Source organism: Ostrea edulis, chromosome 1, assembly GCF_947568905.1.
Source record: "Ostrea edulis chromosome 1, xbOstEdul1.1, whole genome shotgun sequence".
Taxonomy (NCBI): Eukaryota; Metazoa; Mollusca; class Bivalvia; order Ostreida; family Ostreidae; genus Ostrea; species Ostrea edulis.
Window position 1 is genome coordinate 102,329,811 of NC_079164.1, and position 23,577 is coordinate 102,353,387.

The 23,577-nt window shown below is 36.3% G+C and overlaps 1 protein-coding gene across 5 annotated transcripts in view; it reads left to right on the forward strand.

The window, feature by feature from the left end:
* The window catches only part of LOC125669143 (histone-lysine N-methyltransferase MECOM-like), a 37,435-nt gene that overhangs the window by 11,194 nt on the left and 2,664 nt on the right, over positions 1-23,577 (forward strand). For 2 of the 5 annotated variants that reach the window (XM_048903594.2, XM_056141535.1), the window contains exons 2-6: positions 5,865-6,130; positions 16,169-16,303; positions 18,961-19,072; positions 21,359-21,521; positions 23,398-23,518. In XM_048903594.2, coding sequence (XP_048759551.1) covers positions 5,865-6,130; positions 16,169-16,303; positions 18,961-19,072; positions 21,359-21,521; positions 23,398-23,518 — 797 coding nt within the window. Of the gene's footprint in view, positions 1-5,864; positions 6,131-15,883; positions 16,057-16,168; positions 16,304-18,960; positions 19,073-21,358; positions 21,522-23,397; positions 23,519-23,577 lie in introns of those variants that run through there. The other 3 variants (XM_048903601.2, XM_048903607.2, XM_056141539.1) reach the window with 3 other exon arrangements.

Genomic DNA, 23,577 nt, shown 5'->3' on the forward strand with positions numbered 1-23,577 from the left:
ATTATGTTTGATCTTTCTTAATTAAAAGAATAATGTGTTCACGCCCCGACAAGGACTTCCGGCACTACTCATCATATTATGCCCAGATCATTGGATATCGATACAATAACCCACAAGAGATATTTTTGTTTTCAATGTCCACCAAAGTGACAGCTCCGATCGCCATGCAGATAGATGACTTAAGGATTTATTAAAAAACCCAAATTAAACCTTCAACAGATGGTCTTCCATAAAGCATCTCAATAATACGAAATCAATGGGGGAAATGAAGAGACTGAAATTATTCCGGATGGGTTTGATTGGCTTGTCCCTGGATACGGAGAAGCATGAGGTACTCCGTTGACACGTGGTGCTCATCAAACGCGCCCGGAGATTGATGTCGGTGTCATCAGTGCGCTTGATCCGGGTAACGACTATAAGATAGCGGCTTGCGGTTGCTGATGAGAAAAGCATCTACAATGCAACATGTTTCCCCAAAGACACTTGTATATTCTTATTACTTTCTATTCGTTTATTCACACACATTGTGTCTCCGCTGTATCTAATCTTATCTCTGTACCCTTTGTGGTATTGTCATTGTAGTTCGCGTGGCTGGTTCGATATTGTCTGTTACATTAATAAAGTCCTTCACTTTTACCTTTGTCATTATGCCTTTTTCTCGCCCTATTATACTAAAGCTTTAATTATATTCTACTTACAAATTTCCGTCTTAATAACCAAAAAATTCCATTCTATAAATACTATGATTATAAAACTATGATTTATTAATTTGGCATTTTCCTCCTCCTCTTCAAAATTATCTTCAAGTATTGTTTCATTTTCTCTTAACTGCGGATTTAGTGCCAGGAATGTTTCGTCCTCGGCACGCGCTGCCAGACGGGCACCTTGCGGTTACACAGTTTATCCAGCTCTTCTCTGCAATACATGAAACTCTTTGTCAACACGGACAGCCGGTTATTGTTGACACACTGTAGGATAAAAAGATATATTAAATTGTTAATTGGAGTCCATCGAGTGAGAAGCCAGGTATCTTATCTCTGGAGTTAACCAAATTAACGCGACTGTCAAACTCCGTGCGCGACTTTGTTTGTTTGGCGGACTTGGATATTAGAAGTGTCGAGATTTGCCGGAAGTGCCCACCGATTTTGTGTTTAGAATTGATCTTGGAGTACTGAGATCGTCGATGCCACTCTGTCCATCTGTTGTCTTTCTGCAAGTGAGGGTTAGGGTTACCAAACAGTTATGTCCTTGTCTTGGGGGGAATATCCCACCAATTGTTCAACATGTGAGTAAAACGTCCAACGTACAAATATAATAAAAACCCCTTTTTTAAATTTTGATATACAGGGTTCATCAAAGTCCTATTAAACTTCATGAAAGCGAATTTAATGTCTTTGGGACAATGAGATAATTGTCACGTCTGAGTAGGCACGTATTTGTGACTACATGAAATACACTGACATACATGACACAGTGTTTCTTCATCTCAAATTCAATTTGACATGAAAGTGAAATGTTAGAGTGACATTTTCTCCAAATCGCTTCTAATGACAAATAATTTGTTGTCCTTAAGGTTTAAACTCTCAACACAATCATACAATAATTTAATTTCATTTTATTAATCAGATCAAACGAGCACGGGAATGAGTGGCGGGTTGTGTTAGGTGTTTAGAAACACCCCTCGTTCTCCCATCATTATTAACCTCCAATGTAAAAGACATCATTAGTTGTGGCATACAGGAATGTTTTAAATGATTGTGAATTTCCTTGTGAAAGTGATATGGTTTTTCCCCATTGTCATAAGCGGTAATTAAATCTAAGCATTTGAGACTTGAGCATACCTCCCCTGTTTCTAGCTTGTTGTTCTCAGTTTATATAGGGGTGTATGATACAAGTCGTCACAGATTGTGCATCAGAACAACCACAGAGAAGAAACAAATCGTACTTGCTATCTATTGTAAAAAATGTTTTAGTTCATACACAGAATCCGCCTTTCGTGTAGGGAGAGGCTGCATCTACATACGCTGGACACGAACTGTGACGCCTCACGCCAGCCAACGCGCTTCATGAAAAGTACGTGAGTGTGAAGCGTTGGACTTCATGCCCTCAATTATTTTCAAAACTGAAATTCATTTCTTATATTTACAATTTACTTTCATTTTTGTCGGAATTTCCAGCCGTTAATATAGACGAACTAGATTTATTGACATTCATACATACATCATTCACAACTGCATCCATGAGGAAATGGCTATCGTTACAATTGGTAAATAACATTGGAATTGTAAATTTTCTAGAGTAACATGCAATTTCAACTTTGCCTGTCTGTTTGTTACGATTGAGTTCTGTTCGTGGATTTGTACACAGTTTTAGGGGTAAATGCTTTATGAAGTTCGTACTTCATCTACTGTGATCAGGCTGTGGATGTTGTCTGGTCCTGGGAATGTTGGTAAAATTACAAAGCCGTGGGGTAGGTGGTCCCTCATCTTAACTTTACGCTATGCCACCCAAGAGCATCCCCGTCTCATCAGAATGTCAACTCGTATTTCAATATCAAGGATTTAAAGCAGATAATAAACAAGATGCTTTTTCAATTACAGAAATATTTTCTCAATAATTTCAGTCACCAAATCCAGATTGGCTGTAACGCGTACTGATCTTTCTTTTTTATCCTTCCGCCCCCTCCCAATCTGAACTTGTATTTTTCCACATCACAATTTACCCATGAGATAGTTCGTAATGGAAGGATTCATCTTGATCATTCAGATCTTTTAAATCTTTCTCCTTTTCCACACCCACTGAAAGTGCATGAGTCATTCTAATATTTAGATTTAATTTATACGATTGTTAAAAAGATAAAAAGAATCTCGCTCTCCATTTAATAATTCCGTTCCGTTTCTTTTGATGCCGTGAAATACAATAAATTACGTGACCGGATTCCACCACTAGCAGAGGACTCGCTGCCTACCAGGAGATATCTGTATTCCAATAAGATGACAAGGGTCATTAATTTGTTGATATAAAATGTTATCTTTGTAGATATTCAGATATGAAACTGTAGAATATCCATATAGATTTTATCTAGACATCTGGACTTCTCTCGCGTTAGATTTCTAGTGTTGGTTTGCTTTATCAATCACATTTGAATAAGGAAAAAGAGAAAGCTGAAAATGGTCTTTTTAGAATAGTTTGTATAAGGTGCTTGAGCTGTGAAAATGATAATGATCAGAAAACAATTTCTTCAAATCTACAAGTTACAATTTTACTCGTTTTTATTGACGTGTCGCAGATGTTTTTTTTTTCGATGTTTATCCTTCATCAGATTTTATGAGTATAATGATGCAATTGAATTTGATAACTTCATAACATAGATCTCTATCAAATCAATATGGCTACATTTTTTATCATTGGTTTTGATGGGCAATTAGATATGAATATGGAGTTGTCAACCTGAAGAGCGCACCAGGCACTTCGATGGACAGACGTTGTCAATGCGTACCATGATTGTCTCTTGCCAGTTTCATTATTTTCCGAATTAAATATTGCCTCGTCACTCCGGATCCGACGATGAATTCTCGACCGGAAACCCCAACGCCATTTTCATTTCGTTGTCACTTTTGAAATTAGATTTCTCAATTTTATCAAGGTTGTCAGTGCGCTTGAGTAAGTTTTTCAGAAAGTTTGAGAAATCGTGTAGAAAATCGACACATTTTCTAAGTGACACTAAAAGTTTTCATTAGTCTTCGTTGTTGTAGCGATAAAAGTGGACACTACTTTACTAATGAATTGGACAAATGGATTTACAAATTAGCAACGAAAAGCAACTTTCTGTAGTTTTTATTAAATTGAATTAAGGCTAAAACATTCAAATGCTTAAGCATCTATACAGTTGAAATGATTTTTAGTCACAATAAAATCCTCCTGTTGTCTTAGAATTAAAACTATAGTAGTTATATTGAGGATTTATCTTCGAGTTAATTTTTTTTAAAAGTCATCAAATTATCTTTATTTGGACACTATTGATAGAAATATCAACAAAAGGAAATTGTGTCTTATTTTGGGAGTAACATCAATCTCTCTAAAATCATATAACCCACTCATGCTGGTAGCTAGATTTTGTCCCCAAATCGTTAAATAAGAGGCAATTTAATACCAGCCAATAAGAAACCTAATCTTGGTAATCTAGAACTCATATTAAATACTGCAAGTTTTATGGAAACCATTACAGACACTTAGCTGATATGAAATTAGTAGTCCTCTTCCTTTTTTATGAATCCAAAAACTGTTTAATTCTGACAATGAAATATTTGAGCCTATTATCTAGTTCGTGTACAGCCTCTTAATGATAAAATAAAACAAGAAAAATCATCAAAATTTTGTATTTAATTAAAAGATCAATTCTAAGGTTTGATGGTTGCCCGCTGATAACGCCGTGTATTCGGAACGTCGCAATCGAACGCGACAGCACCGGGACATTTAAGGTCTCCGATTACGGTTTTCTCCGCGGCGCACATCCTGACGCAGGGCCCATTTTCTAATCCTTCCGTAGTCTCCACATCCTCTCCACTCATCAAACCAAATGATAATCCCAAACTCCGGCTTTTCAATTCCGTCCTCGGCTTTTATTTTCACTACATCATCATTGTTATCACTGTTTCGGGGATAACGGAGGTTTCGGTTATTTTTCCTTAAATTAGCTTCTAATTACACCACAATTACATCGATTCATAGCTATTAAATTGTCTCTTAAGTTGTTCGTTTTGTGAAGAGTAAACGATTTATATTAATAAAAACGTTTGCTTGGTTTTTAATTTCATCAGATAAGGCGCGACTTGCATCCTCGTAAAGGTAGCAACAGACTGCTTTTCTATTGTCTGACTTGGAGCCCAATGTCAGGAATCAGTCCCACGAAGTCACGGTAATCTAGCATGTTTTCTTAGCGGCGGCCCCGTCGTTTTCAGTAATTGCAGTTTATGTTTTTTGTTTTTTTTATTGACACCGCAGTCAACCGAAATCATTTTAACATTCACACGGACAATATCCAGTTAGATTTATAGAATAAATCGTACAAACGGAAGAGACCGGAATATCAAAAAGAAAATATTGACAAAATTGCCATTATTTATCTACTCTGTTTTAATTAGATTGACTTAATTGTTGGTTCCATTGGACAATTTTTGTAATCGTCACAATCCTGTAAATAGTTAGGTAGTCCAAAAGGGAATACACTATCGTCTTTTGATATATAAGTATATTTTTTGGGAGAAATTCGCTCTGTAAATATTGTGACTAATAAAAGAAAATAGCTGTCAGAAATATGGATTACCCAACATGATTTTAATCAATGGTTTTTACATATTGATTTGTTGTGTATTCTCGTTCAAACTTCTGTATAGCAGAGTGGCATTTTGTCTGTCTTTCATGTTAGGATTTTGTTGGTGTACCTATGCACATTTTAAAACTACTTTTGTCAATAAAAATGATGACGACATTCTCAAAAGTCAGTTGTGCAGGACAAACCTTCTGTTCTACAACAATTATATTGATGTCTTCAGGATTCCACAATTCAAACTAAAGCACACATTAAAAGTAAAATTAACAGGTGTTTTCTAACACCTGTACAAATTAGGCTGAATAAGACGTCTCTCGTTCTTGTGTCAGTAAATTGCTATTTCTGTTTGTTGAAATACAGCTTTTTGATCTCGTGGGAAATCGTCTTATTCTGCTGATTTATGTTAACGTAATATAAACCCGTTGTATCATGATTTCTGAAATGAAAAAAAAAACTTGGCGGATAATAAATAAAGTCTTATGAATTTAGTATCACTTTCTGACGTTTTAAAAATCGTCTTTTCTGTCAACAGATGGGAGTGATGAAGAATACGAGGCAGTCGAAGATGTACATGTGGAAATGAACACAGTTTCCACTTCTAGCGAAATAAATTCCGAACACCCACCGGTCTACATCCCGGAAGATATTCCTATTCCTGAGCAGTTCGAGTTGCGGGAATCCCATGTTTTTTCTGGACTGGGAGTCTGGACGAGACGGCCCCTACATAAGGGATATAAAATGGGACCGTTCGTTGGGACCTTCAAATCCAAGCCAGGCGACCCCAATTGCTCCTGGAAGGTAGGGATTCTGCAAATGTCTACCCGGCAGTTTGATACAATTTACCTGTCTACAGGTGTGAAATTTACAAAAAACACTGAAATCAGCAGGGTGTTAACAGCAGCCATAAATCAGTAATCAACGGCAGCGATAATGTTGGTAGCCTGTAGTGGTATATGTTTTTTCCTAAAGTCTTTTAATGAAATTGTATACGAGTTTTAATACCTGGGCTTTTCATAATTTTAGAATAGAATAGTAATTAAATCGCCTATCTTCAGCCGACGAATACACATGCATTCTGCTCTGAACCTCTATCTCCAAGATTTTGCTACCAATTGTACCCAATTATATCACTTAAGCTGGAAATGATAACAGAATTGTCATTGTTTGAAATTGATATGGACAAAGTTATGGCTATTTATAACGCAAAATGCATTAACAGATAAAGTGCCGTCAAACACTAGTCACAAATTCGAGCGTGTTATATAACTGTGTATATACATTTCTACATCTGAGGGGCGTTTATATCAGCCATTGCATCAAGGTTATGTAGATAAGTACGGTGCATCATAAATTTCATCAAATTAAACACTGTTTGTGTGCCGTGTTTGATTTGATAACCCTCACATTAAGATAAGGCGTGTTCGCTTTGTTTGTTCGCTGATTCTTTGGAGGAGGGTAGATATTTGAGAAGTTTTTTATCTTGTTTGTCACTAGCAATCTAAACAATCTCGGATTGTCACAAATTTGTACATCACGGAATTACGCGGAGTTTTAGTTTCTCACATTTTGTGGTACGGTGTATTGTTGGTCCCCGGGACACGCGTTACAATACAAAGGAACCTCACCCAAGGCTGGAGTTAGTGATATAAAAATACAGCATTAGGTAACTCAAGAAGACAAAAAGTAGACTGCACCCCAGTACATTCAAGTGGAGTCAATGTAATAAAACCACGGCAAAATTATGATATTTAAATGGTTTGCGACACTTTATGATGAAAAAGGAGTCTTGCAACATGTTGGCGCACACGAATTTGTGTGATTTATTTTTAACTGTTAATCATTAGTTTCAATTTTCCCATTTCATTAGTGTGTTGGCCACTTGATAAAAGAGTCCCTACTTCATACGGTGCTTTAAGACTATCACTTCAACATTACAGAGAAACTTTGGTTCTAGATCCACCAAACACTGGTTACTGTACCAAAAAACATGTACTTAAGCGGCCATGCATCTAGAGCTCACCAGGCGCACGTGAAAACAAGATATCAATCTTTATTCTGTGTGTATTGTTTCCTGCCGAATTCTCCGATTCTTATGCCCTATTATGGCAATATTCTATGGTGTCAATGAAGATCTTAGCAGAAATTCTATTTGAAAAAAATTTACATGAAGTTTTCATTAAAGATGAATCTGAGATATTGACAATGCAATCAAGGTAACATCGAATCGGAGCGCCTCCCGGGACGCTTCTTTTTCACTCTCACACAGGCGGAATTGATATTAGCCGATCTTTATTGAATAAATAGCTTTGTTATCAAATTTAATTAAGGCCTATTAAGGTATTGATTTCGCTACGACAACTGTTTATTGTCTCGATTTATTAAGTGTTTGATGCGTACGTCCCCCCGTGTGATATGATACATACACGGTATGATGGATCTCTCGGGCAGAATCATTAATTGAGAATCAACGATATCAATGGGTTCCGAATAGATAGTCTACTCTATCTCCGTCTTAGCCTTCTTGCTCTTCAGATATTTTACACTGCCGATGAGATGTGTTGTAAAAACAACTCGATTAAGTTTTTTAGTGTGTATGAATGCTTCTTCTTATATAATGGTAAATGACTGTCTGTTCTCGAGCGAAACAAATCCATGAATCATCCCTGGTATTTCAAATCGATGTCACCCAAAATTCTTCCACGAGACCCAAGGTCAAAGAATTGTCTCGAAACATTCTCTTCTCACATTCTGAAAACGAGGCAATTTATCTCGCTGGAAAAGATACAAAATGAAGCAAATTTCTTTTGACTTTTTCATTAAGTGATATTAAATAGATTTGTCGTGTTCTTTAGGGTCCCTTGGAGACATTAGGGCGAGCTGGACTCGGGAAATGATGGTTTTCCGTGAATCGCGAGGAGCCGACTAAAATCTGAGCTGTCATGTGATTAATAGAAATACGCTTGTTACAGATTCCCTCAATCTATCTTGTCCTTTCTGTGAATTAAGGTGTAATGAAGTGAGTAAAGGCTTGCAAATAAGGCGAACACGGCAATTACAATGGAGCACAGACTTCATGGCCTTTCTCCCTCATCTATCCTTCGCCTTCTTTCATCTGAGATAAGATGCATTCTAGAGAAACAGGGAAGTGTTAAAGTCCACATTTTTCACCCACATTTCGTTTGTTATGAATTAGTATTCTTCGAGTCGCTAATACCTCATTATTAATGTGTTATGAGCAATATGTCATTCATCGTAACGAGAGGAAAAAAAAAATGTGACGAATTCAGTGACAAGATTTTCAAGTGCGTAGCTAATCTAAATAATGGTACTGTCAAGTGTTTTATTGACGTATAAAGACATTAAATCAACACAATTTTTAGAAAATAGTTTCGGATAAAGTGGAAGTTGAGTAGAAGCACCGAAAAAAAAAAAAGACCGTCTGCGAAGAGACTAAAACAAGATGCGGAGAATACATTTTAACGAATCTCTTGAGATTGTTTGACTTGGTCCATGACAGGATTTGTCCTCTAAAATGTACAGCTTCAGATAAAACAGTGTCAGGTCTCACATGTTATGGGGGTGTATCCCTCGTCAGGGAGGGGGAGGAGAGGGATAAATACATCTCGCCTGATTGGTAAAATGTCTGCTCATCCGAATCATTCAACAAGCAATGATGAGTCAAGCATAAGTAATGACGTCACATATGTGGACAAAGTAGCAGATAAATCTTGTTGGACAAGAATAAAATTCCGGCAACAGGTGCTTGTAATATTTGTGCGAGTCCTGCGATACCCGAAGTTTTCCCACAGACATTTTCAATTTGTATTTTCCCTTTTTATGAGATTGTTATTCATTCGCCCCTTCTCTTCGTTGTACTTTTTTCTCCAGTGTCACAAGCGGCGGTGATTGAATTGTCTGTAGAAATCAGTGTATATTTCACACGATGTGGTATATTTGGACAGTGCCACACATGGGTGCCACTCTTCTAGTATTGAGTCTGCGCGCCATAATTACCCCGCTTTGTAACTCTCACATTATTTGATGGAGATAAGAAAGCGAGGCATGTAATAGAAAAATCAACAGGCATCGTAAGAAGAGAGGCATGGAAAATGAATTTCACATTTTTGTCGGCTGATCTTCGTCATCTGTTGACACTAGTGGAGAAGATGTGTGGGAAAGTAGCCTGGGATGCAGATATCTGTCTGTTTGTCATTCGATAAACCGTCATCCTCACAAAAACATATGTATCTATAGGGTCATCTGTTGTTCGTCTGCTTCTCAAGAGTCTCGTGTAATGAGAGAGAGAGAGAGAGAGAGAGAGAGAGAGAGAGAGAGAGAGAAGAGAGAGAGAGAGAGAGAGAGATTCTTATCCTATATAATTATTCATCAATATATTTCGTTATGCAATGCGTCTGTTCAGTTTGAGGTAATCACGAAGCCCCGGGAAAGTTAATATCGGACCCAGTGGTGGTTATCAAAAGAAAGTTGAGCATGAAATTATGTAAATTAATGACAAATTGGAAACATGGCGTTGTCTATATTAGGGACAGCGATTATCTGGGCGAAACGCAAATTCTGTCTCTTTCATCTTATCTCATTCTGGTACAGTCAACGACAGATCATTTGTACATGCATTTATATATCATTACAAGGCGTTATTTCCCCCCTCATAACCAATCCCAAAATATAAAACCTGTGGAAAATTCGGGGGAAAGTTATTTAAAATGGTCATGTTCTTGAGGTGACAAAATATCTGTCATATTTGTCTACAGAAGACAAGACCAGTAGCGACCAAGACGGTCGTTCCCAACCCTCGCTCCTAGTGCTTCCGGAAACACTCGAGAACATTATAGCACGATCACCAAGTACGACATCTCTGTCTTACAAAGATTTCATTAACGAGCGCGAATCTTTCTTAACCTTTTTAAGAGACACTAAGAGCAGGATGCAATCCACAGGCATGATAATTTCACAGGATATCTTAATCATCACAGCCATTTCTTAAATAACTTGTCCACTGTCTATTGTCATGTGAGTTTCATAATTAATCAGATGTAGAATTATTGGTTTCCGCTCTGTCCACTTTGAGTCATCATCACGGCACTTTCTACTCAGTTTCTAGAGGTATATGACCAGTACTATCATCAACACCGGCTATCATTATTGTTTTACTCATTTAGTAAATATTTACATAAGGAAGTTTAGCATATAGTTCTTAACGCCTTCTAACATAAAAGAGCTCATTTTAGGCGAAATGATAGAAAGTGGGTTGGATCAAGTTCATATAGCTCCGATCATTGATCTACAAAATATTGACAAGTAAAAATTGCTAAATTTAATTTTCCAAATATTTTTACACACAATATTAAACCATATCTAGTATTAATTGTTTTATTGTCGGCTTTGTCGGTACTTGTTGCCAGTGTTTTGCGGTGTCTTGTAAGTTGGTTCCCAGGCTTTTTGAGGGATCTCAGCTTTGGATTTTGGGTGATAATGATGGGAAAGTTAAAATGACACTGTATTACAAACCACAGGTCTTCCGTTTCCCCAACATCTGGCTCCTGTCACTCCGACCCTCTGGTTTATATAGCTTCATAATTCTCTGTATACCTTAATTCAGAGACAACACCTCGTCTGACAGGTAGGTGTGTACTGTATCATGATTTCAGTATCTCAGCTCAGTGTCGCATCTTTGTTTTTTCCTGCTTGGTTTTGTCTGACGTTAGTTTTTCAAAATGTTTTGTTGCATAGATAAATTGTTATGTGTAATTATGTTTGTGAACACTTATCATCTGCAAGTATTTACGCAATATGCGCATTTTTAAATGCATCGTAAATGACCGATATTTAGGGAATGCTCTCAAGTGTTTTGGCTATATTAAGTGTCCAGTAGACTCATGCAACATGTTGAACTGAGACACGTGTGTTCACATTTCTATATTGCGTGTGTTTATTGCACTTAAGGCAACGGCAAAATGATCCTCTTTAAAAATATTTAATGAAAGTCTTGTACCTTTTCAACTAAAACTGATTTAAATGACTAATAAACGAAATATGTTAATATGAAATTGTGATCCTCATTTAAAGGGCGTTAGAAATGAGATGATCCGAAGAGCATTTGCGACAAGAGAATTTGATTTGTCAACAAGCTAATTGTCGGGACCCCGGGAAGAAGGGGGACGCTGATTTGATGTATCATGCCATATCCCCATAGAGCAGCATCCCCTCGACATCTAACCCCGTGCTGGGGTGATTGCTTATCGCGGAGAACGCGCTGGAAGGGTTCATTACAGTGCGTGACATTATAACAAGAGATTTTGTCGCGACGGAGGACAAATTATAAGATATACCATGTATCTACAAAATTGCCATTACGACTGCATATTACTATCGATTGCACATACTGTATGATGAGATGAGAAGGAAAACATCCACGGGTTATGCATTTTCTAAATATCTCTAAATTTGTAATTTTGCGGCCTTATCAAAAACAATCCAAAACGTGTAGTCCATGCGAGTCCGAGGAAGGGTTATATAATTAATCTTTCGAAAGGTTCCTCTCAATAATGCGCTTTATGGAGATTTGTAGAGTATTGAAAAAAAAAAATCACAATCCAAAGTCACCGCGTGCAGGCGTGTCGAAGGATAAAAACCTCAGAGATATAGAAACGGATCTTCGTGTACATTCAGATGAAAATGTATCTCAGGGTTATGTTTTCATGGAATATAAAATAATGATAATAATGGGGGAAATATTATTCCAGCGTAGAGTAAATAGAAAATGTCACAGACAAAATTTTTAAATTCACTTTATAAAATAGATTAAGAACTTTTAAGAATTATTCCGATGGTACTTTCACGTTAACAATGATAAACCTTGCTATTTCTGAGACGAATCCGATTTTTTTCCCTTTAAAGTACAAGAAGCAAAGACAGAGTAGTGATTGCCAGGTGTCAGAATTATGGAGGGAAAAATATAATACTCGTCATCAACATCATTTCTATTAAAGTTGATTTTCTAAAGAAATATATTAAAAATTGAAAACTTTAATGATACCATTAAATACACAAATGTCATGTTCGGATAATAATGAGATCCTATGGAAGCCAGAGGTGAGCGATTGAAGTGTGACAAAGGAACTAAGTCGGGCTCGTCCTCCCATTCCTCCGTTCTCGTGTGTGAACAAACTTCAGGACCCCGCGGAAGAATGTTCGTCGTATTGTTAACAGAAGATACGGGGAGGAGCGAATTTCGCGCGCTCAATAAGCAGACGAGAGGCACCCAGTACAGACCTTTCTGCGCGTCATTGTCAAATCACAATGGAAGGGATGTATAATCTAGCTTACTGAATATTTCTCTTGTCACTTCACGTCCCATCTTATTTATATGGAACTTAATTGAAAAATTATAATCTTTTTAATTTCTAACGTAAGAAAATATACCGTTTGACCCAAGTCTTCTGCGATACTTAATTCTGTTGTTAAATTGATCTTTAATCGTCGGTACCCGGATTTTTAGAATTGACCGGATTGTAATCGCTTCGTGTTGTATCTAATAATACATTCATCTGCGGAATTCTGATCTCTCAATATGTCATCTCCTATGACGAAGACACATAATTATTTCCTCTGCTGAGAAAAGTTTTCAGTTCAGAATTCTTTTTTCATAATAGACAGTGTGAACTGAATGCATTGATGTTCACGTATAATGATTCGGATGGTTCATTTGCGGCTTCTACAAAGTGCTATGTCACTCTATTTAGATTGTTATTTTTTTAATGACTAACTTTTGAAAAAAAAGTTACACAAAGTAAATTAAAAGTAAATATTCAAATTTTCAATTCTATAAGGCGTATCATTTAAAAAAGAAAAAAAAATTAGGAATCAAACTTTGACAAGTTTTTATGCCGGAGCGCAATTTGTTTCGCTGCATTTCATTGGTGGCGATTGAAGGCCGGCCAATCAGCGACACAAGTGATGACGTTCCATTAATTTCTCTGTTTAAAAATCATATTTCAAAAAATGACAAGATTGTTTGCATTAGTGCCATCACAGTTGGTTGCAGTAGACGTCTGTGAAATATTTTCATTTACAATTAAGAATCCCCGCGCTCTTCCGAGAGTTTGCTAACACGTGTTAGATATTCTACATCGTGAGATTTTGTCTCAGGGTTGAGAAATAAACACGTTTTATCGTAGGCCATATGATCATCCTTCAACTTCATCAAAATAAACAAGCTTTAGTCTAAACTGTTTCCTGGATTTTGTTTGCAGGAGTTTCTAAAACATAAACAACAATGTCCTTCGTATCTTCTATCAGTAAATATTGTGAAAAATTGAATAAAAAATGTGGATATGCATTTTTTCCACATCAATGAGGTTTTTTTTTTTAATTAAAAAAGTGTTTCGTACGAGAAAAAACCCCGCCAAAAATAAAGTCAATTTAAAAAAAAGGAAAAAGAAAAGAAAAACAATTTTGGAACATTTTTTATGTATACATTTATCTATTTTAATTCATCGTCATAAATCGCGATATATCTGATGATAAGTTTGTAATATTCTAACTAACAATAAAAAAAATGAGTGGATCCGCAATACCAGGTCTCCGATAAGACACACTGAAATGTGAAGGACCGCAGGTTAGAATGAAGGATAGAATATAAACCGTCATCCATTACTTGGATGATTGAAAAAAAGACGAGCGATACAGTTAGCACTGACCCACTGGGGGACACAATGGGCCGATTATCCATTGCCCAAACATTCGTCAACTTCACAAAGACAGACAAATAAGATGAAGTCTCTATGAATGAGTTTTGTCATTTCAGCTTCTCAAGTCTGGCCATCTCATTCAAACGCTATGTTAAATATGCCCTGGTGTCATCTTTATTCAGTCCCCATACAAGTCGCCGTCATTATGTCATCTTTAAAGTGTTGTGTTTTTGGAGGCTTTATGATGTAGAAGATAAGCGCGAAGACAGTGTGTGTCGTAACAGGGGAAGATTTTCCCAGGCGTTTGTCTCCAGCGGAATGCAGACAATTTCATTTTAATAGGAAACATTTGTAAATGTTTAGAAATTATATATTTTATGAGAAAAGACAGTGAACGAGGACGCGGTGGGATGCGTGTCTTGGAGCGGATTTTCACCATCAAACATGGAAAGCAATGGTTGATGATAAAAGTCGAACCAACACGGTCACGCCACCATTAATATTAACATCTGTAATTCATATAATTTAACGATTATTTTTCTTTATTAAAAAAGAATATAAGAGGTGCGGAAATTAAAGATTTAAAAGTTTTCTCGAGAATCGAGCTAATAAGGACCACGAACAGATGTCAAAGAAGCGTTTTTCTGCAAGGACTGAACACAACCAAATGTTAAAATTGCAAATGACTCGTTAATAGGGAAATATTTGCATCATCATACGAGAGCAAAGTATGCTATTTTCTAATTAGTGTATGTAGCTAGAATTATCTCTCAAATCTAGTTTTAATTCTCCATGATGATCTAACAACAATTTCTTCTCTGCTTCCAAAATGTCAGCGTATGGATGTTCCCGGTGTGTGACTGCATTAAGGACAATTTCTATCATTAGCAGTGACTAACATTTACAAATGATGACAAACTAGGTCCACACAATTAACAATGTTTAGTATTATCCTTTCATATATTCATCATCAACATTTTTGCATCATGAGCTTTCAAATATCACTGCCCAGCCATGGTTGATTATGTCGATCCAAATTGTTTCGAAAGTTAAATGAATGTTCAATCCGCCTCGATTCGATGCCTTCGCTGAGAAATAATTCAATAAAAAAGTAAACTCGGGTGAACAAAGAATAGTGTCATTCAGGTGAGAGTTATTTATGTATTGAACAGAGAAATCTCTCGTCTGCATGCATCGTATTGAGCCGCGCAGGACAGGTGCTACAATTTTGGTAGTGTCACACAGCCTAATCTCTCCTAATTTTATGTTGCTTTTTACAAATACGGTGGTCTGCAAGAATTAGGTGCAAGAAATCAGAAATAAGACGACTTAATCAGCAAAGGAGAAGTTTCTAAAACGTAGCAAATTTTGTGTAGTTCAAGCTTGAGTGAAGTTGTAGAGGTGCTGCGTCGGACATCAGGGGAGATAACGAGGGTTTGATAACTTCTCATAATTCCCACTAACAGAAGCAGCTGCACATCTATTGTCCGCAGAGAAATGAGGGCCAGTTGCACCAGAGTTGTCGAAACGCAACTGTATTCTTTAGTGTATTAGAAAGGCATTCAAATAAATTGACCAGAAATACTGTCACAGAAAATACCTATGAATAACATCTGTAAACTAAAATGATTAGATAGACGAAAGTTGATGTGCTTCTTTTGTTAGATAAATGGGAAGAAAATGATTTCTACGAATGGTTTAAAATTTTCATCTAAAATCAATATAGGAAGAGAAAGTGCCGAGGACTTTTTTCTCGTTGTCTATCATGCATTGCAATAATTTTATCATGTAGACCGCGTTTGATTGGCTACAGCACTGCGTGTAGATAGCGGTGCAAGTCAGCGCTCCGATTAAACTACGAGAGGAGGAGTTTCTCTCGTATACATACGGCAAATGGCTAGTGTCCTCTAGTATCAACAAAAAAGAAACACGTTACAGGTGGCCAGTCTTGTCAATATCCTCGTGAATACTTTCTTTCTCACCTTTGTCCCTTTACCTACCTTTACCTGTTATGTAAATCATATTTGATTCTTAGAGGCTTTACAAATATAATGTAACCCTGCATAGTATCAAACATGCCTTTTTGTTCGAGAAAAATTAAATCTTTATTTCTTTCATTTTTCAGGTTTTGAGTGAAAAGGGAGAACTAAAAGGGTGGATTGATGCAAGTGAAACAGGAACCGGAAATTGGATGAAATATATACGGAGTTGCACACGCTTGGAAAACCAGAATCTGATGGCCGTTCAGATTGAGGAAGATGTAAGTTCAAAATCTTTGAATGAATATATTATTTAGCTTAGCATATGATTTTACTTTAATTTCAAATTGCAAAACTGTGTAAAATATGGCACGATTGCTTTATAATGCGTTTTTTAAGTGGTAAAAGTTCTATTGAACATTATCATAAAAGAAAATGGACATTTGTGTACAAGTTTTGCATACTTTGGAGATGAATGACATTTTGTTGTCATAGTGAAACATCTGTAAATTGATGTTAAATTCCAATAATTTGGACAACGAAAGTGTTTCTTAAATTTCCCGCGGTTGCTCGTTGTATTTGGATAACACGCCAGACCATGTGTTTCACATAATTTAACAACATTAAGGAAAAAGCTATGTTAAGAATGAGGCGAGAGTATTAACAACACAGTAAATTAGTGAGAGAGAAGCTTCTAAGACGGTGTGTCTCTTTTTCTTGAAATTAAACAACATCCCGCGGAGCTGAGAAGATGGCACCAAAAGATAAGGCGGATTTATTGCATCCGTCTTTGGTTTCTTTTTTATGTTTTCTACGAGTGGTGCTTAATGTGAATTCTTGAAGGACCCTAAAATGAGATTTCTTTTTGTGTGTGCTGCACTTTCTGATTTCCTTGATTATGACATATTTAGATGATGTTATAATTCTAAAATGAGATTTCTTTTTGTGTGTGCTGCGCTTTCTGATTTCCTTGATTATGACATATTTAGATGATGTTATAATTCATTTTTGTGTCATACTCTGGATAAAACAAAAACCAGCTTAACGAATTAATAATTCTATTCTTGTCTTGAAATAATTATGAATTTTACGTGCCATCCTTACACGTTTTGTTCGGACACACGTCTCGTGTCATAATGATACAGAAACTATATTGATTATGCATAAGAAAATTACAATGGTCGTGCGTTTTATCGTGAAAATAATTGATTATCATCCATACTGCCGGAACACATAGATAAAACAAGTAGAGTGATAATTTCAGTTTCTTCTTACTTATGACAAAATTAGCTCCGATTTTCCCCCTATCCTTTCTCTTGTTGGTGTTTTCAGTTTCTATGGTTATATGGTGGAACAATTTCAAATTTATTTAAGAAATTAGTTTCCTGAACGTTCAAAATTTAATAACATGTTGACAAACTATTTTTAGGATCAATATGAAGAAAATACATTAATATTATGACCTTTTTATGCTGAACAAGAAAAGGGAAATTTACGGTGATTTCAATAATTTAAAAAAAATGTATTATCTTTCCCTTGTCCGACAATGAAGAGATTGGATGTTGTGTCAAAATAAATTTTCATTTATAATCAATCTTATCCTTTTCGTTTAATCAAATTTGACATGAAGTGAAATAACATCAAGGCGCAGTGTCATACAAGCACATCAATTTATGCGAAGGGATTTGGTCTTTAATCCACGATTAAAACCGTTTCTCTAGTTTAAGCATTCAAACTGATAACTAATTAGACATTAATTATGTGTTTTAAGCTCGGCAGGAGGGGGAGAGATTCCGTGTTCACTCACCGTAGTCCGTTAGCGGCTTGTCAGGTCAATTTTTGTTTTATTGGCTTGGGGAGGGAACTTTGACTAATCATTTCAAGGCGTGTCACTTTTACACCTGAAAGTGTTTAGGGTGATGATCTTGGGGTCTTCCGACACTTGTTGTGGCATTGAGGCGATCATATTTCATTATATATTGGACAAAAGTCATCTCTCGAAATTAACAATGGCTAATTTTATCAGGTAAGATGTTTAAAAGATGTTGAGAAATAATGTAAACATAAATCATTTTGTCTTAGCTTGGAAATTGTAATATAGGTCTGCCCAATATGAAGTCGTATTCTATATCATACAAGAATTTAAATGAAAACTCAATTAAAAAAAAAACCCAACCCACTAGAATCTAAAACTTCTATATATGCTCACATGAAAAAAAAAAAAGAAGATTTATTTATAGATAATAAATTGTGTAACTTATAGAAAATAATTAACGAGCTAGATGTTTTCTTGTTTTGATATTATATCAAAGTATAGCATTATCTTTTATTATCTTCGCCGACAAAGCGTGTCGATGCTGCATGGAAAACTACAGCTTATGATATAATTGGGGACCCTCTTGTACTAGCAACTTACAAAGTAGCTGTTTATTTTTCGGAACAAGTGTTTTTCTTGAGTGCCATAATTACATCCAAGTTCTGCTAGGGCAGGATTATTTAAAAATTGTATCTTTCTCAACATTTTTTATTTCTCTCCAGCTTCCGCCCTACCGCACTTCCAACTTATTTTAGTTTCCAAATTGAAAAAAAAAAAAAGAATCGAGAAAAAGAAAGTTGGATTTAAATATAAATACTATTTGTATAAAACTGATCTTTATAACAAATTAAATAGTCACAGAAGCTTGTTTGTAGTCAGTCTAATCTTGATACACGTCTTTAAAAAGAAAATCCATCTATCACAAAACGGAGCTTTTTCATTGGCTGATGCCGCCTGTCAATTACGCCACCTGAGATGGGCACGCACAACCTTAAGTATTGTGTAAAATGACAGGTGAAATAGGAATCAGCGGCCAAGTCATGTAAAAATCCAAACAAACAAAAGTACAGACACTTTCCCCCGTGTGCCTCCAGTGAATTAAAGGACCTCCGTTAATTTCAGATCTACTATAAATCAATGAGAGATATTTTGCCCGGCGAGGAGATGCTTCTGTACCCGTCGGACCCCATATGTCGACTGGACACTCCAGATTTCTCCAAACTGGACGAACAAGGTCAGTCATCAATTATTTTAAAATTTAAAGATTTAAAGAATTAAGTAATTTTTTTTGTAGAAAGTTTTCAACTGATAGTTTGTTGTTGTAACAGTTTCCTCCTATTTACTTAGTTTGAATCAAACAAAATAGTACTTGTAAATGTTTTATATATTGATTTGAATTATTAAAAAAAAAACATATTTGTATTCAGTCCCCGGTATCTTTGATGTATAATTACACATCAGCTTAGCGCGCCAAGTGTCGTGATCAGTCCTTTGAAAACTCACCCACCAGGACAAAAATAAACAATTTAAAACTTTTACTTACTATACGCATGGCATATCATTCAAAATTTGTCTTTAATTAAATTGCCAATAAAGCCATTCTTTTTACCCTTTATAGTTTCCAACATTAAAAGATTCTTAATGATCTTGTCTCAATGATAGCACCACATATTTCCACATTATTCAAAACCGAGAACTAAATGATAAAAAGCGAGTTTATTCTCGACCAACAATTAAAAGTTCAATGCGTTTTTGTCGGGACTGGTCTGCTTTGCTGAGCTCGGGTGCGATACGGACACCGGATTATACTGTCCTCGCTGAATACCGCTATAGAAAATGGTTTATCCTGGTTATAAACCGATTAGTAAGTTATCTTGTCTCTGCTATTATCTATTCAGAAGAACTCATCATTTTCTTAACATATATTCGATTTCATTCCATATTTTGTAAAAGAAAAAAAACTTTTGAAATATAATTATTCACCTTGATGTTTGCATTGTAATGGGCATGTATCCCCCACAACCTGCGCTCGTTGGTTTACCGGGTGCGTCCTTAAGTCTCCTTAAGCTCCAGGAAGATTTTGTTTTTTAGCTCTTGTCAATATGCTCTGTCTTGTATCAACTCGGACAATTTTCAGACTATGTACAGATGATATTTTGAAATTCTTTGCATTACTTAATTGAGTCGTCAATTAAATCATAAATCAATCTAAAGGAAATGCTTTTAAAAGATCCTCATATTAACCAACGCTTGACATTGAGCGCGGGTTCTAGAGTAGATTTTTTATTGGAGTAATTGAAGATGAATCTCTTGATGTGCATTTTCGGGTAATAAGTTGTAACATTGTTTGCACTCTTGCTTTCGCGCACTATTTACAGGGTAGACCAATTCTAATATATGCAAATTGCCTCGGCTCCATTATGCAGGCCTAGGAAGTATAATTGATTTCCACTTACTTTCAATTTCCCATGAAATTATAACAGAATAACATTTGCGGTTCACCAGAAGACAAAATGAAGGTCAAGGCATAAAGAAAATGAAATTGTACCGGTGTTCTCAGACCACAGTATCGAATTGTGAATTGGACAGAGTAGAGATAGAATGTAGCCTATTTCAGCAGATACATTGAAGAAAAATTCATAAGGTGTAATTAAACTAACGCCAGATGAAATGAAAATCACTTCACGTATTTCACCTTTTATGACATAATCCAGATACAACAAAAGATATATTTAATATCCAATTTCATTTTCTTTTTGACGATTTCAATCTGACATTTTCTTTTCGTTGTGATTAGGACCATTTGTGAGGGTCTGTAAGTGTCTTGTTTTTTTTAGTACGTGCTTTGTTGGTGAACAATGCGGGTATTTGTTGGAGATAATTACTATCCTTGTGTTTCTTTTCGGTCAAGTTGACTTTTTATAACTCAAAGACAAGATCAGCTGTCACCTAGACAATGCCTCAGCCTCTGTGATTTATGAATTATGGTAATACGAAAACGGTAGCTTGAATTCATCTAAATATTGTTTACCCTCGGACAAAAAGAGAACTGGACGTTCAGACCGAGGGTCAGTCTTGGTCACCCATTTCGGCCAAATATCATTTACAGACAAATACAAAAGAATTATTCAAAAATTCTTCCTGGACATTGGTCACCCAGGCCACTCTCTCATGCGTTTTGACCAAATAGAAAATGGAGATCTTTTTCAAGAGGGTTCACAAAAAGATATTGCGATGACCTGGCTTCGGCGGCTGTCTAAGGTCATGAGAAGGGTCGATTTCCGAGAGGTTCCGACTGACGTTTGACCAGTGGCCGACACGATATTCCTTTAGATTATTATTTGTAAATGAGATAGAAAAAAAATTAATCCCGAAATGTTAAACTCTAATATAATAAAAAATCGCACAAAATTTGTTACTTCAGTTCTTCCGTGTAGGCAGACCAAACAAGAAAGAGTTTTATCAACCCACATGTGTGTATACAAGTGATATTAATGTGTCTTTGATACTGCATTTTCAGGTAATACAAATTATCCTTGCGAATGCGGTGAAGTTTTCAGGTCCAAAATCGCCTTAGCACGCCACCAGACTTACGCATGTACCCACAGTAGCAACTTGCGGAACACCCACCAGAAAATGTCCATCGACAAACATTCAGACGAGGAGAACAGAGATTCGAAAAGGTTTGTGATTGCAAAATTTTATAGGCACTATTTTCAATTATGGGGTGAAAGTCACGTGGCTTGTAGAATCCTGAGTCTTGAATTTTCAAAGAAATGTAAAGTGCAGCAAAATGCCAGTGTCCTGTTTGTATAAATCTATCTGGGCGGGGTTTGTATTGAAGTATGCAAGGTATCAGTGCCCAGGCATAAATCACGGGGCGGAAATGTTTGAAGATTGCACCCTTTGTTATCCCTATGTCTGCTAAAACACAAATTGAAGTGTCCTCAAATACGCTGTTAAATAAAAGATATCAATTCGTGAATTTTCTCACGAACAGCTTTGCGACTTCAGGCTAATTGATAGGAACTTAAAAGACAAAAAAGTTCCCTGATAACACCATCTGACAGTTTTGTGGAAACTTAAAGTTTTAAAAGAAGGAAATTAGTGGACGAAAATTCAGATTTATATGAACGTCAATTTGTCATGTTGTATCATAAGTCAGATCAGCACAATCTCCAATATTTAAACTAGAGAAAAAACATTGTGCATGTATGACGAGATAATTTTCATGTCTGTAAAGTTAAATAAAGTTACAACTATTCAAAGGAGAATTGAACGAGTTTGTAAATGACATGTCGTTCCTGCTTTCTAAATATTCGGCACCAAACGTTAAATAATCTTATCAAGTTATCGAAGTTATGTGGTGATAAGCGCGTTATGTGAATTGAAAAAAAATCAAAGATGCCTTCGATAAAATCCATCAACAATACAAAACGGTAGTTTATTAGAAATTGGACACGAATACACGAACTGAATGTAACCTTCCAGTCAAATCATAGAAAATACAAATAAATGACAGACCTTCAGCAAGAAAGCATCCGCAGTTAAAATTTAAAATCTTTATATCCAAAGCCTGTAGGTTAACCAATTGCCTTGTCCATCACTGATATCACGTGACGCATCTTTTTTGTTCGAAGAGTCCAGAATGTACAATTTGTTTTTCAACATCACCATGTCTAAACATGATAATCATAATTATGAAATTGGAAATTAAAAAGCTCATTGTTTATTGTCGAACATCATCGATTCGGAAAGATCCGCGTGACTCGATGACCGACTAATCCTCTCGCCATAAGTACTTGGGGGAGAGGATCACTCCGGTGCGAGCCTGTAAAGGCTGTCCCCGGTGACCTATCGGAGCTGACTCCTCGGAATGTATGAGGTGGTCCCTTCAGGTGTATAGTTTCAGCTATTGGTTAACGTTTACTTACGAGTTTCCTTTAATCACCTGTCATGTGTTCACGCAGGAATTCTCTACGTCCACGACTTGTCTTCCCTGTACACAGATTGAAGACATGAATAGGTCCATTGTAAAAAGATTCCAGAAAGACAGAAAAATAAACAGAAACACAAACACAGGGGCGAGGGTCAGGTTACAGTCGCTTAGCTGTTCTATCGGCTACAAGAGTTTACATGATCTCCCTAAAACATTGCCTGACACAACCTCATTTAGCCGCCTGTTGACACCTCGGATGGAAGGATGCTACATTATAAGCTCCGTTCATCCGTGTCCGTCCTAATGGGTGCTAAGCGGTTTCTTTACCTTCCAATTACTTGTGTCAGAATTAAAAGCATCCCTTCAATGCAGTACAAGTGTTCATGATGCATATCACTGATCTTCAAACAAACAAACTTAGCGATGCCCACATAGTACCGGTATCGAACTTTGTCAACCATGACTCTGATTTTCTACGTGTACGGGTTAACCATTTTAATTAATAAAAAGTACATCGCATTTTTCTTTATAAGTCACAAGATCATAAAACATACTATCTGTCAAATGTTTATGTATAGAATGATTATGGTATTGCTGAATGCTTCCTACTTTTGTTACAGTACGGTGAATGGCGACTCTGACCTTTCCTCTGAGGCGCCAGAACCCGGGGACATAGGAGAGTTCAAATGTGACCAGTGTCCTCGGTCATTCCAATGGAAATCTAACCTTATTCGTCATCAGGTATTGTTCTCTGCTTCATCCTTCTTATCTTTTTCACAAATTCATTGATCTGATGTTTA